Source organism: Choloepus didactylus, chromosome 19 (genome assembly GCF_015220235.1).
Source record: "Choloepus didactylus isolate mChoDid1 chromosome 19, mChoDid1.pri, whole genome shotgun sequence".
In the NCBI taxonomy this organism is placed as follows: domain Eukaryota; kingdom Metazoa; phylum Chordata; class Mammalia; order Pilosa; family Megalonychidae; genus Choloepus; species Choloepus didactylus.
In genome coordinates this window covers 48,684,845-48,697,071 of record NC_051325.1, presented here as the reverse complement: position 1 = coordinate 48,697,071, position 12,227 = coordinate 48,684,845, and the positions used below count along the sequence as shown (strand labels likewise).

Below are 12,227 nucleotides of genomic sequence, written 5' to 3'. Positions count from 1 at the left end.
ATTTACTACCCAGAACAATCTTCTAAGGCAAATCATCAACCAATTTTTACGTGAAGGAGCAAGTCCTGAGACACTGAAGCGACTTGTCCAAGGTCACCCGGCTAGAAAGGACACTGCCTGCTGCTTGGTGCCTGGTGCTCGTCTGACGGTGGCGGGCAGTGCCAGTTCCCAGCCGGCGGTGCCGTGACTCTGTGCCTTCAGCCCCGGCCACTCACACTTTGCGGTCGTTCAGCAGCATCCCGTTCATGGTGCTGATGGCACGCTGTGCAGCCTCGTGGGTCTCAAAATGGACAAAGCCGAAGCCCCGGGAGCCATGCTCATCACACACCACCTGGGCCACCAGGAAGAAAGGCAGGGAGAGCATCCAGAAGGTTCAGGAAGAAAAGAATGTAAAGGCAATTACGATGAATACCTGAGCACTTGCTACATGCATGTGAAAGACAATCCTATGTCCCACTTACAACAGCCCCTTTTTACAGATGGGAAACCCACACTCACAGGGGTTAATTCACTTGCTTAAGAGAACAGAGTGAGAAGTGCTTAGAACGTTCAGACAGAACACAGGTCTCATCTATACCAGAGACCAGTTTTTAATTATCTTCCTAAGGTGAGGGGCAAAACAATTAGATTCAACCCCCATTTCTGCATCCTTGTTTCTAAGGGCAAATTAGAAACAAGCTGAGTATCCATCAAGAAGGGACTAGTTAAATTACAGTACATTCCCACTGGTCTACTACATGTGTGTGGTTGAAGAGAAGGTGGTAGACTACATGGTTGACATGGAATTATGTATACAGTACATTTTAATTGGGGAAAAAAAGCCCATTTGGGTTAATATAGGCATCTACACATGGAAAGTTCTGAAACTGACACACACAGAACTGTTAACAGCAACTATTTGGGGGGAGTAGGGCTGAAAATTAAAGGGACGGAGACTTCTTTCACTTTATTCCCTTCTATGTTGAAATTCATGTATTTTTTCAATAAAAAACTTGTTTCAACTTTTTAAAAAGATGTACAAACCTCCTACTCCCATTCTGTAATCCTCCCAACTCAAGTTAGAAGTATAGAACGTAAGAACGGGAAGGACCTTCTAGTGCAAACAGTCCCCATGTCTCTTATGAACTTGAACTAAGACCACCCACCTGGTCTCAGCGACTCGCCAAGCTGGCAATGGCTCCAGCCAGTCCTGCAGCCACGGCCCCAGCTCTGCTCAGTGGCTGGCATCGTCTGCCTAGGAGCCTCGCAACCCAGCTTCCATACTGACTACCAGGATCCTCTTTCTAAAATCTAATTCTGCCCATGTCCTCGGGACTTAACCTCTAATAACTCCTACTTCCACAGAACTACATTGACTTGGCATTTGAGGTTCTCCAATTGGCCAGACAAGACTTCCCTGCACAAGTCCTGCTTCTAAACCCACACCAGCACCTCTTCATGCCCCACCCCTCCAACCCCAAACAGAGTCCTACTTTCAACTCAAGCCCTGGCTCTTCCACTCTGGGTCAAGCACCTGCTAAGAGCATCACATACTTATCCTACTATAGTTGTCATAAGAACCTTCCAGGCAATTCTTAACTTCTGAGCCCAGACGCCCAATTGGAAAAAGTTAGAACAAATGACTTGTCCAAGGTCAGCCAGCCAGCAGATATGGTTATTTTCATTATTATTACTACAACTATCACTTAGATGCTTAACAGTGTGCCAGGTAACCTTTCAAGGGCTCTGTATGGATTAACTCAGTTAATTTGCACCAACTTTATGAGGTAGGTTCTATCACTGTTATTTTTAGAGGAAACTGAAATACAGAGAGGTTAAACAACTGGCCCAAGGTCTCACAGCCAGGACATACAGGAGGCAGGATTTGAACCCAGGAAGTTTGGCTGGGCTGGGACTTGCACTCAGGTGGCCTAACTCCAGGTCTAGCCCTCCTCCCACCGTGCTACAGAAACCTCTCCTCACCGGCTTCATGGCTCTCTTCCTTCCTGAGCCTCTGACTGCTCGAACCACTACACTTCACTCTCGGAGCCTAGGTTCTGGCTATTCCTAAAAGTCTCTCTATCTCCAATCAGCCTGGGGCTCCGCAAGGGTAGGGACGGCACAGAACACCTGGGCTCTAACCAGGCCCACAATGGGGCCTCCTTAGGCCTACAGAGACTTGCCTGAACCACACAGAGCTTTCCTCTCCAATCCTCAGTGGCCCAAAGGAAACCTCAAGGCCTGAATGAGAGGGAAAGACACTCTGTTCCCTGTTAAACTGGTTTCAACTAAACTGGCAAATCCATCGGTGTGAATTGGAGCTCTGCCACTGCCTTCCTCCTCCTCACCCCCCCACCCCCAACAGGTGACAGCCTCTCGGAGCCCCTGTCTTCAAATGTAACCTAGGGATCCTACTGCTTACACTGTGAGGTGCCGATACAGCCATACATGCAGAAAGCCTAGCACACTGAAAGTACTTCATAAATCACACAGTTGAGAGTCTTGAAGGCAGGAAACAGCCTGTCTCTTTACCACTGAGAACCCCTTGCAGGTTACCCTACCTCTCCACATCCCAGTTTGTTCTTCTGAATCACAGGGGGGTTGTGAGGCCTAACTAAGAACTCAGGAACTGCATCTGGCACATAACAGGTGTGCTCAAAGAGGAGTCCCAAAGCGAGGTCATCATCACTCCCCTTTTCCTCCCAGAAGGGTGGACCCTCCAAAGGCTGCAGGGTAACTGACCAGCCACCCTCACAGACCTAGAGGCAAACATCCAGGTCTAAGCCCTCTGATCAGGCCCTTGCTGATCTGCTCTATGCCCTTTGAACCTCAACTCCCTCATTTACAAAGTGAAAGAGACATCAGAGCCCTTCTCTAGTGAGAAGACATCTGTTCTAGCTTGCTAATGCTGCCAGAACGCACAAGACCAGAAATGGATTGGCTTTTATAAAGGGGGTTTATTTGGTTACACAGTTACAGTCTTAAGGCCATAAAGTGTCCAAGGTAACACATCAAAAATTGGGTACCTTCACTGGAGGATGGCCAATAGCGTCCAGAAAACCTCTGTTAGCTCGGAAGGCAAGTGGCTTGCGTTTGCTCCGGAGTTCTGGTTTCAAAATGGCTTTCTCCCAGGACGCTCCTCTCTAGGCTTCAGCTTCTCTCCAAAATGTCACTCTCAGTTGCTCTTGGGGCATTTGTCCTCTCTTAGCTTCTCCGGAGCAAAAGTCTGCTTTCAAAGGCTGTGTCCAAAACGTCTCTGTAAACTGCAGTTCCTCTCTCAGCTCCTGGGCATTCTTCAAAGTGTCCCTCTTGGCTATAGCTTCTCTTCAAAATGTCACTCTCAGCTGCACTAAGTTCCTTCTGTTTGTCAGCTCATTTATATGGCTCCAGTAATTTAATTTAGACCCACCCTGAATGGGTGGGGTAATACCTCCATGGAAATTATCCAGAGTCATCACCCACAGTTGGGTGGGGCGCATCTCTATGGAAACACTCAAAGAATTACAGTCTAATCAACACTGATATGTCTGCCCACACAAGATTACATCAAAGATAGTGGCATTTTGGGGGACATAATACATTCAAACCAGCACAGCATCCAACTGTTCAGCAGATTATTAACTGACCACCTACTATGTGTCAGGTCTTATTCTAAGTAGTGTGATACAATGGTGAATCGGAACAGCATCACTGCTCTAAGGGAGCTAACGTTCCAGTACAAAAGGAATCTTAAAAACAAGGTGTAGTTCACTGACTGTCTTGATGGCCCCAATTAACGGCCATCCTGTAGCCACACACTTTGCCCCATAATGTCTTTTTTTTCCCCCCAACTTTTTATTTTGAAGTACTTTTAAACTTATAGGACAGTTTAAAAAATAATACAAACCCCATACAGAGAATTCCAAACAAACCTATACCCTCCCAACACCCAATTCACCAATTTTAACATTTTGCCATATTTACTGAACCTACTTACCTATTTATCAATCCATTTTCTGAACACTTGAATACAGGTCATATACATCATACTCTTTGAACACAATACTGCCATGTACTTTCCTAAGAAGGACATTCACTTGTGTACCCACCTTAAGTGCAGTTTTCAAGTTCAAGAAAGTTAACACTGATATAAAGCCTAGAGTCTATATTCTAATTTTTTCATTTGTCACATGTCCCATTAATGTCCCTTTGAATCTTTACCCCTTCCTTGGTAGATCCCATTCAAGATCATGTATTGTACTTAATTATCATTGTCCCTTTAGTCTTTTTTTTTTTTTTTTAATTGTGGGAACACATATACACTACACCTTTCCATCTCAACCACTCCCAAGCATTACCATTCAATGGGATTTATCATATTCATAATATTGTGGTATCTTCACCACATTCCATTACTAAAACTCCCATCTCTCCAAACAGAAAACCATACCCATTATGCATTAACTCCCCATCCCCCTGTTCTCCACCTCCCTGCAACCTACACTCTAATTTCTGTCTCTGTAAGCTTACGTATTCTGATATTTTCTTTAGTTACCACAGGGCTTACACTTAACATCCTAAGTCTTTTAACAATCTTGTTTGCTTTGATACCAACTTAACTTCGATAGCACACACAAACCATGTTTCTATACCCCTCCAACTCCCTACATTTATGTAGTTGTCACAAATTACATATTTATACGTGGAGTCCAAAACCAGTGATTTATCATTACATTTTATGCACTGCCTTTTAGATTCTGTAAGGAGTATGAAGTGGAACTACAAACCAAAAATACAATATAACTGGCATGAATATTTGGGCACATTGTTACCTTCACTGGAGATGTTTATTCATACAGCTTCAATCTATCGCCTATTGTCCTTTCCTTATACCCTGTAAAACTCTTGTAGGACCAGTCCAGTGGTGATGACCTCCCTCAGCTTTTCTTGAACAGGGAATGCCTTAATCCCTCCCTCATATTTGAGAGACCATTTTGCCAGAAAGACAATTCTTGGTTGGCAATTATTTTGCTTTCAGCACTTTAAATATGCCATCCCCCTGCCTTCTTGTCTCCATGGTTTCCAATGAAAGTGGAATTTAATCTTTTTGAAGCTGTCTTGTATATGACACATTGCTTTTCTCTTGTGAATTTCAGAATTCTCTTTATCTTTGGCATTCAAACAATTTGACTATCATATGCTGCAGTATGGGTCTATTTGAGTTTATCCTGTTAAGAGTTTGAATGTCTTGGATGTATATATTCATGTCTTTCATTAAATTTGGGAAGTTTTTAGCCATTAGCTCTTCAAATATTCTCTATGCCCCTTTCTCTCTCTCTCCTCGTTCTGGGGCTCCAACAGTGTATATACTGGTACACTGGATGGTGTCCCACAGGCCCCATTAAATTTTCTTCATTCTTTCTTCTTCCTGTTCCTCAGACTGAATTATTTCAGTTGTCTTATTTTCAAGTTCTGATTCTTTGTTATGCCAGCTCCAATCTACTGTTGAACCCCTCTAGGGAATTTTTTTTTTAATTACTTTATCAAAAAAACAAAACAAAACACCTCCAAAGCAAAGCAAAGGGAAAAAAAAAATCCTGAAATAATTTTATTCCCTCCAACATACTCCCACCATACCAAAAGAAAATTAACAAACCATAGCACACCTGAGCATTCCCATATCATTAAGATTATCCTCACTATCTTGTCTGTTCTTATTAGATTATTGTTCCCTCTACCTCAGCTGCTATTTCTAGGTCCCCTATATTCTGCAATATGACACTTATTTTACATTTTTCACAGAGTTCACATTAGTGGTAACATACAATATCTCTCCTTTCATGTCTGGCTTATTTCACTCAGCATTATGTCTTCAAGATTCATCCATTTTGTCATGTTTCATGACCTTGTTCCTTCTTACTGCTGCACAGTATTTTTTATTTCTGTTACTGTGGTCCTCAGTTCTGTCTGGTTCTTTTTCATAATTTCTATCGATACTCTCTTTGTGTTCATCTATCATTTTCTGATTCCCTTAGTTCTTTGTCCATGTTTTCCTTCAGCTCTTTGAGAGAGAGAGAGAGAGAGAGAGAGAGAGAGAGAGAGAGAGAGAGAGAGAGAGAGAGAGTGTGTGTATGTGTGTGTGTGTGTAAATAATTTTCTTTAAGTCTGTTATATCCAAGGTCTGGTCTTCCTTATAGATGGTTGCTAATGTTTTAGTCTTTTCCTTTACTCGGCCATCACTTCTGTTTCTTTATATGCTTTGTCCTCTTGAAACCTGGACATTTTGATATTTTAATGTGTTATTGCTGGAATTTAGACTCTGCATCTGTTCCCTTAGCTTGTATCCACCCAGTATTATAACATAAACTTCTTTGATTGCCAGGAACTTAAAAAAAAAAAAAAAAAAAAAGGGAACCTTGTCTTTGCAGATTGACTTGTGCAAGTGCTCTCTTTCGAGGCTTACCCATAAATGGGTTAGAAAATAGCTCCAATCCAAAGCACAGGGGCTCCCTGTTCTTTGCTGCACATGCACCTTTTCTTGGACATGGCGAGGAGCCATAGGAATTCCCGTTTACAAGAATGCAAATGTTCCTTCTTCCCTAGGATACAGTTTCCTCATAGTCCAGGGCACCACACTATATGTCCTATAGCCAGCAATCCCTTGCACCAGGCAGTCACTTAACTGCTCTCCCACAGCATCCTGTAGCAGAGCTCAGCAAGCTGCCTTTTATACACAGGGCAAATTCTGGGATAGAGGGTCCCTCAGGTCACCGTCAGACAGATTGGGCCAGATGTACATGCTCTCAGTATGTGCATGAGGGTTACACCACTCCCTCCAGAACTGGGACCAGGGATCTACACTGGAAGCATGGACCAGCTCCAAGCTCAGCCAGTGAGGATGGGGAAGGGGCCAGCCAGAGTACCATGAGATCACACTGCTTTTAAGTAGCCTTTTTCTTGATCTGGCACTCACCCTGCTACTGTAGTCTTTTTTTTTGGTCCTTATCTATTTTCTGGAGCTTTGAGAGAGCCAGTTCTGCCAGTTCTTGCTAGTTGTTCAAAGCTTCTGTGAGAGGACAGAGCCCTGAAGTGTCATATTCTGCCATCTTGATCAGAGTGGGGGCCTTGCTCCTAATTTGGACTGGCCTTGTGACTAGCTGTTACCAATAGAATGCACAGGAAGTGACTGTGTATCAGTTCCAACTTTAGGCCTCAAGAAGCTGATGAGTTTCCACTCTGTCTCCTGGAACTCTGCCACTGCCATAAGACTAGCCTGGGCTAACTGGAGGATGAAAGGCCACAGGGAGGAAAGCACAGATGTCCCAGACAGCAGCCGGCGAGTTCCTAGAAGTAGAACCATCTAGCCAACCTCAGGGGACAAATGAGGGAGCCCAGCGAAGACCAGAAAAACCACCCAGCTGAACTCAGTCCAAATTGCCAGGTACAGAATTATGCCCTAAACAAATGGTTACAGTTTGCAGCTACTAAGTTTTGGGGTGGGTTGTTACACAGCAAGAGCTAACCAATACACAGGAAACCTCTGTAAGCTAATAGCTACCATTCACTGTAAAGCTCTGTACCTGGAGCTTTATAAAGAGGACATTGTAAACTGTGAAGTAAGGTGCTGTTTGGCATCTCCCTACCACACAGGTGTATGACACAGATTCTCCCAAAGAGGTACACGCACCTTGCAAGAGAGGATGTTTCCAAAGGTGGAGAAGGTATCATATAAGGCCTTGTTGTCAATGGAATCCTCCAGGTTCTTGATGAAGATGTTGCCCACACCTGACCTGCGAAGTCCTGGGTCTCGCTGGGACCACATGATACGGATGGGCCGGCCTTTGATCACCTCGAAATTCATTGTGTCCAGTGCCCGCTCCGCTAGGCAGGAGGAGGAGAAGGAGAGTAAGGAAGAACTAAAAGGAATTTTCTTTCCCTGAGCTCCCAAGGTGAGCCTTCCTGCTTAACTGGGAGCCAAGAAAGTCACTGTTGAGGTCTCAACTGAGATAAGAACCTGCAGGCTCCGGATGGAGAAGCATAAAAAATTCATGTGTAAGGTGCTCCTCCCACTTTCCAGCTATGCTCTCATTCAACTCCCCACTGTGGTCAGGAGAACATGGATTCCTATTCCATTTTACAGATGGGAAAACTGAGGCTCAGAAAGGTGAAGAGGTCAGTGGCCAAGCCAGGTCCATTCTGGCCTCTAAAGCACACTGTGTAGGTAAGAATATGAAGGAAGGATCCATATTACATTGGGTAGCAGAAATTTGGGGAAATTAAAGCTCAGAGGTGCAAATATTCTGACTTTGGAGGCACTTCATCTTTCTGAGCCTGTTTCCTCACCAGAAAGTGAGGAAGCTTTTCCACATCTGCCAAAGGGCTTTAATACCACCCAGCTCCAGGTAGTTGGACAGACTGAAAGTTAAGAGGTATACTAGGTGTCTTGAACTGTATGCCTAGCACAAAGCAGGGTTTTGGTCTAAGTTTTAGTATGTACAAGAACAGCCACCTATGCCCATCCTCCTGCCACTGCTATGGCTTGTCCCCTCTCCCACTGTCATGTAAGCACAGGAAATATGCTGTTCCCTGCTCAAAGTTTCAGGGACAGGGAGGGGGACTGTGAGGAACACTGGAGCAAGTTTCAGGAAATCTAAGTTTTCTGCCTGGTCCTGCCATAAACATCAAGTAGCAAAATCCCTTCTCTCTGGAGCTCAGTTTCCCCCATCTATGAAGTGAGGCAAAAAGATCAGGTCCTGCTTCACTCACAGGGCTTCAAGGAAGATGGGAAGAGGCAGAGGGGTGGGGAAAAGCAGAGCAAAGGAAAAACTCTCTGGAATCCAGTTCAGTTAGCTGCTGGAACAGGTGCCTTGGAACACAGCCCCTCCTCCCAGCAAACCCCCAGCTCAGGGGAACCTCTCCATTCACCAGGAGCCCTGGAGTAGACACACTCTTTTGGACTTGGCTGGGGAGGGCCTTTTTTTTTTTTTTTTTAATTAAGTTTCTGGATTATTTTTCTTAGGGTATCACTTATTACGTGCTTGGAATGTAACAAGTGATACAGGATATGCTTTATGGACCCCAGTTCCCCCAGTTCTTCCATGCTATTGAGGAAAGTCTTAGCCCCCTTTTACAGATGAAACGGAGATGCGGGAGTCAAATCCTACTCAAAATCCCACTCTCCAGATGGGGTGCTCTTAATCTTTCTCTTCTCCCCTCTCAACGGAAGTGCAGAGGTTCCCATCTCACAGGCTGTGGCCTCTCTTACCAGCTCTTCTTTGAGATGCTGGTATTGGAGCCTGGGAGTAGAGGACGCTCAGGAAGGTGGAGGCACCTGGTGCAGACGCCAGGTGCACACCCCAGGTGCAGTTACTACGTGGAATAGCCCAAGCCCAAGGCCCAGATCTCTTGGCTTCCCCACTTACCAGCTGTGTGGTCTTGGGCCTCTTCCTCACTAGGTGCTCTGTATCCCCCATATTCACAACCACTCCACAAGGCAGTTAGGATCCCCATTTTTCAGAGACAACAGAGGCTGGGAGTGGTGGAGTAAATTGCCCAAAGTGACTCAGCTGCTGGGTGTCTATCCAGGTTTGCCCACCCTAAAGCCCTAGGCTGTTCTCTCTGGGCCCAGTAGCCTCTTCTCTGTAACGCGGAGCGATACCAGCCAGCACGGTAGGCGCACGCTCATTGCTAGTTCGTGTCTCAGAGCCTCCCAGGAGGAGGACCCCCTTCAACGCCCGGGATCCCTGGGCCTCGGTTTCCCTGCCTGCAAAATGAGCGATGCAAGAGTAGCCAGAAATGAAAGCGCGGAGTGCCCAGCCAGGCGTGAATCCGTATGTGTCTGTCTGTCTGTCCGTCCGTCCGTCCGTAAAACCCCCCTCTGCCCCTTCCCCTCCCCGGGGGCTCACCGTCGGCCGGCTGCTGGAAGTTGATGTAGGCGTAGCCCAGCGAGCGGCGGGTGGCCACGTCGCGGCACACGCGAATGGACAGGATGGGACCGGCAGGCGAGAACTTCTCGTAGAGCATGGCCTCGGTCACGTCGGCATGCAAGTCGCCCACGTAGAGCGAGGCGAGCGGGTAGCCCGAGCCTCTGGCGTTCATGATGGGCTGCGCGGCCGGGAGGCCGGAGCCGCCGCTCCTCCGACGGTGCCCACGCGAGCTCACGGCGTCTGGACGTCGGGAGGCGACGGTGGCGCGGGGTCCTCTCGCTCTCGAGGGTCGGGCCACAGCTTCCTTTAAGCGCCCCCGGGGCCCTGCGAACCAATCACGGGTGCGCTCCGGCTCCTTCCCCTCCCCCCGCGCCGCACCTGGGATCCTTCAAAGTTCCTGGAAGCCTCAGGTGGGTGGTTTCTCTGCCCCGCCCTGGAGGGGAACGCGCTCACCCAGCCGAGGGTAGAGCCGCGGAGACCTGGGTGGGATTTAGAAAGGGCGGAGGGCTGAGAAGGCAGGAGGCTTGGGTTCTAATCCTTGAATACGTTATTGCTTTTCGGGCCGTTTTCTTTCCCTGTAAAAATGGCGACGAGTCCTTTCTTCGCAAGGATTAAACGGTGCGTTTTGTGCGTGTTTTACATATATACAGTAGAATGCCGAGCTGGATACTGTTCCAAAACTGTGTAGAGAATTTTATCCAGCCTCCTGAAAATTTTTTTTTTTAACCGAGAGGGCCCGGATGCAGTTCCACCCTTCTGCGCCGAGTTGTTGAAGGATTTGTAACCTGAGACCGTAAGAGAAGGCGGCCTCATGTGACACTGGCTGTTAAATTGTCAAAACCTCTTCTTACTCGGATACTCCGGGCCCTCTTTCACCTGGCTAAGCCATTCCACCTGAGGGCCCAAGAAGGTTCACCATGTTACTTGTGACCCAGCCTCTTTGGGAACAGAAAAGCAAGTACGAGGTGGCGCCCCCAAGCTGAGCAATAAGCCACTCCCGCCCATCTGAGACGCTTGCAGCCTGAATCTGTGGTTAAAGCCATTTTTGAACAATTCCAATCCATTGGAGCAGTTCTTCACCTTGCTTCTCATGGAGAATGCCCCTGGTTTCCCTGTTGCTGCAGATACACACCCCCTGATCTTTGGTTGGGGGTGACTTGAGCCAGGTGGAGCAGCTCAGGACCAAGGGAGGAGGAGCTAGTCTAGCTGTCCACCTTCACAGCAGCAAGAAAGCCTGGACCAATTCTAATCTTGGGCTAGAAAATTCCCCTCGATCTTGAGTTTTTTCCTCTCCCCATTGGAGTGTGGATGTTTTTCAAAGTGGGCAGATCCCATGAGAAAAATAACAGTACTGCACACTAATCATAAAGTGTTAGGACAGATGACAGTTTGTTATAACCTTGGAGATAACCAAGACTTAAGCAGTCATCTCTCATCACCACTTGGTTACAAGTCAGGATGAAAGGGTAAGATGGTAGGGGGGTGTGCTTGAATGCCACACAGAATAATTGCTCATACCAAATCTTACAAGCCACAAAAGAGGACCTAACACCTGGGTGGTTTCTTGGGGAAGGTGGAGAGGCATCAGGTTTATAGGTGGAAAGATGCTTTGTGTTAATGAATGGTAATTTCTTCCCCTTTGTAACAACTTGACTTCTGGTTCTGAAGGAGAGCAAGCTACTGCCTAAAGATAAGTGTAGAGTTGAAAATAAGTGTGATCAGAATCACTGTCTAGTTCTGGTAGTGATAGAGATGATGTAACACATCAATTCACAGGCAACCAACTGATAAAATTTTTTATTTCACTTTTGAATTTTTACACTTTTCCCGATTATTCCATGTAAGGTGTAACTACAACTGTTTAAAAGACATACATTAGTCTAGGTACATCAAAAACCAGGGATTTTTCTTTTTTTGCTATACTATTTTCACAACCACGGGTGCTTGCTAGGCAATATAACCATCACAGAAGCAAACATTAGGCAGAATACTGGTAAGGAAAAACAAAGAAAGAGCTACCAGATATACAGACAGGCTCAGTTCCACATTCACTACTGTGTTTATCAAGCGCCAAGTATTAACTGCACATTTTTGTTCAGCTAGAAAGGGATTTTTTAAATTGTTTTTTTCCTTTTTTGGTTTGTTTTAAATCAGTGCATGAATTTTTGTTTTCTCATTTCAGCAGATGGACAAACAGATGGACTCTACAGCTACATGGAATGTTAAAAGATAGAGGGGTGATACTGTGAGACTGACAGGCCTGGCTACTCCTGCCATGCTCACGAAACATCCCTTCATTATAGGGTCTTGTTTAAACATGTCTGAGAACTTAGCTAGATGAGT

At 46.0% G+C, this 12,227-nt stretch overlaps 1 protein-coding gene across 13 annotated transcripts in view; it reads right to left on the bottom strand.

The window, feature by feature from the left end:
* Positions 1-11,551, bottom strand: part of PABPC1L (poly(A) binding protein cytoplasmic 1 like) — a 36,098-nt gene extending 24,547 nt beyond the window's left edge. For all 13 annotated transcript variants that reach the window (XR_005212996.1, XR_005212997.1, XR_005212998.1 and 10 more), the window contains exons 1-3: positions 9,864-11,551; positions 7,646-7,839; positions 216-331 (exon numbers count right to left, since the gene is read on the bottom strand). Coding sequence is in view for 8 of the 13 variants with exons in the window: in XM_037811119.1 (XP_037667047.1) it covers positions 216-331; positions 7,646-7,839; positions 9,864-10,056 (503 nt within the window). In the remaining 5 variants the exon portion in view is untranslated. The remainder of the gene's footprint in view (positions 1-215; positions 332-7,645; positions 7,840-9,863) is intronic.
* Positions 11,552-12,227: the final 676 nt, after the last annotated feature.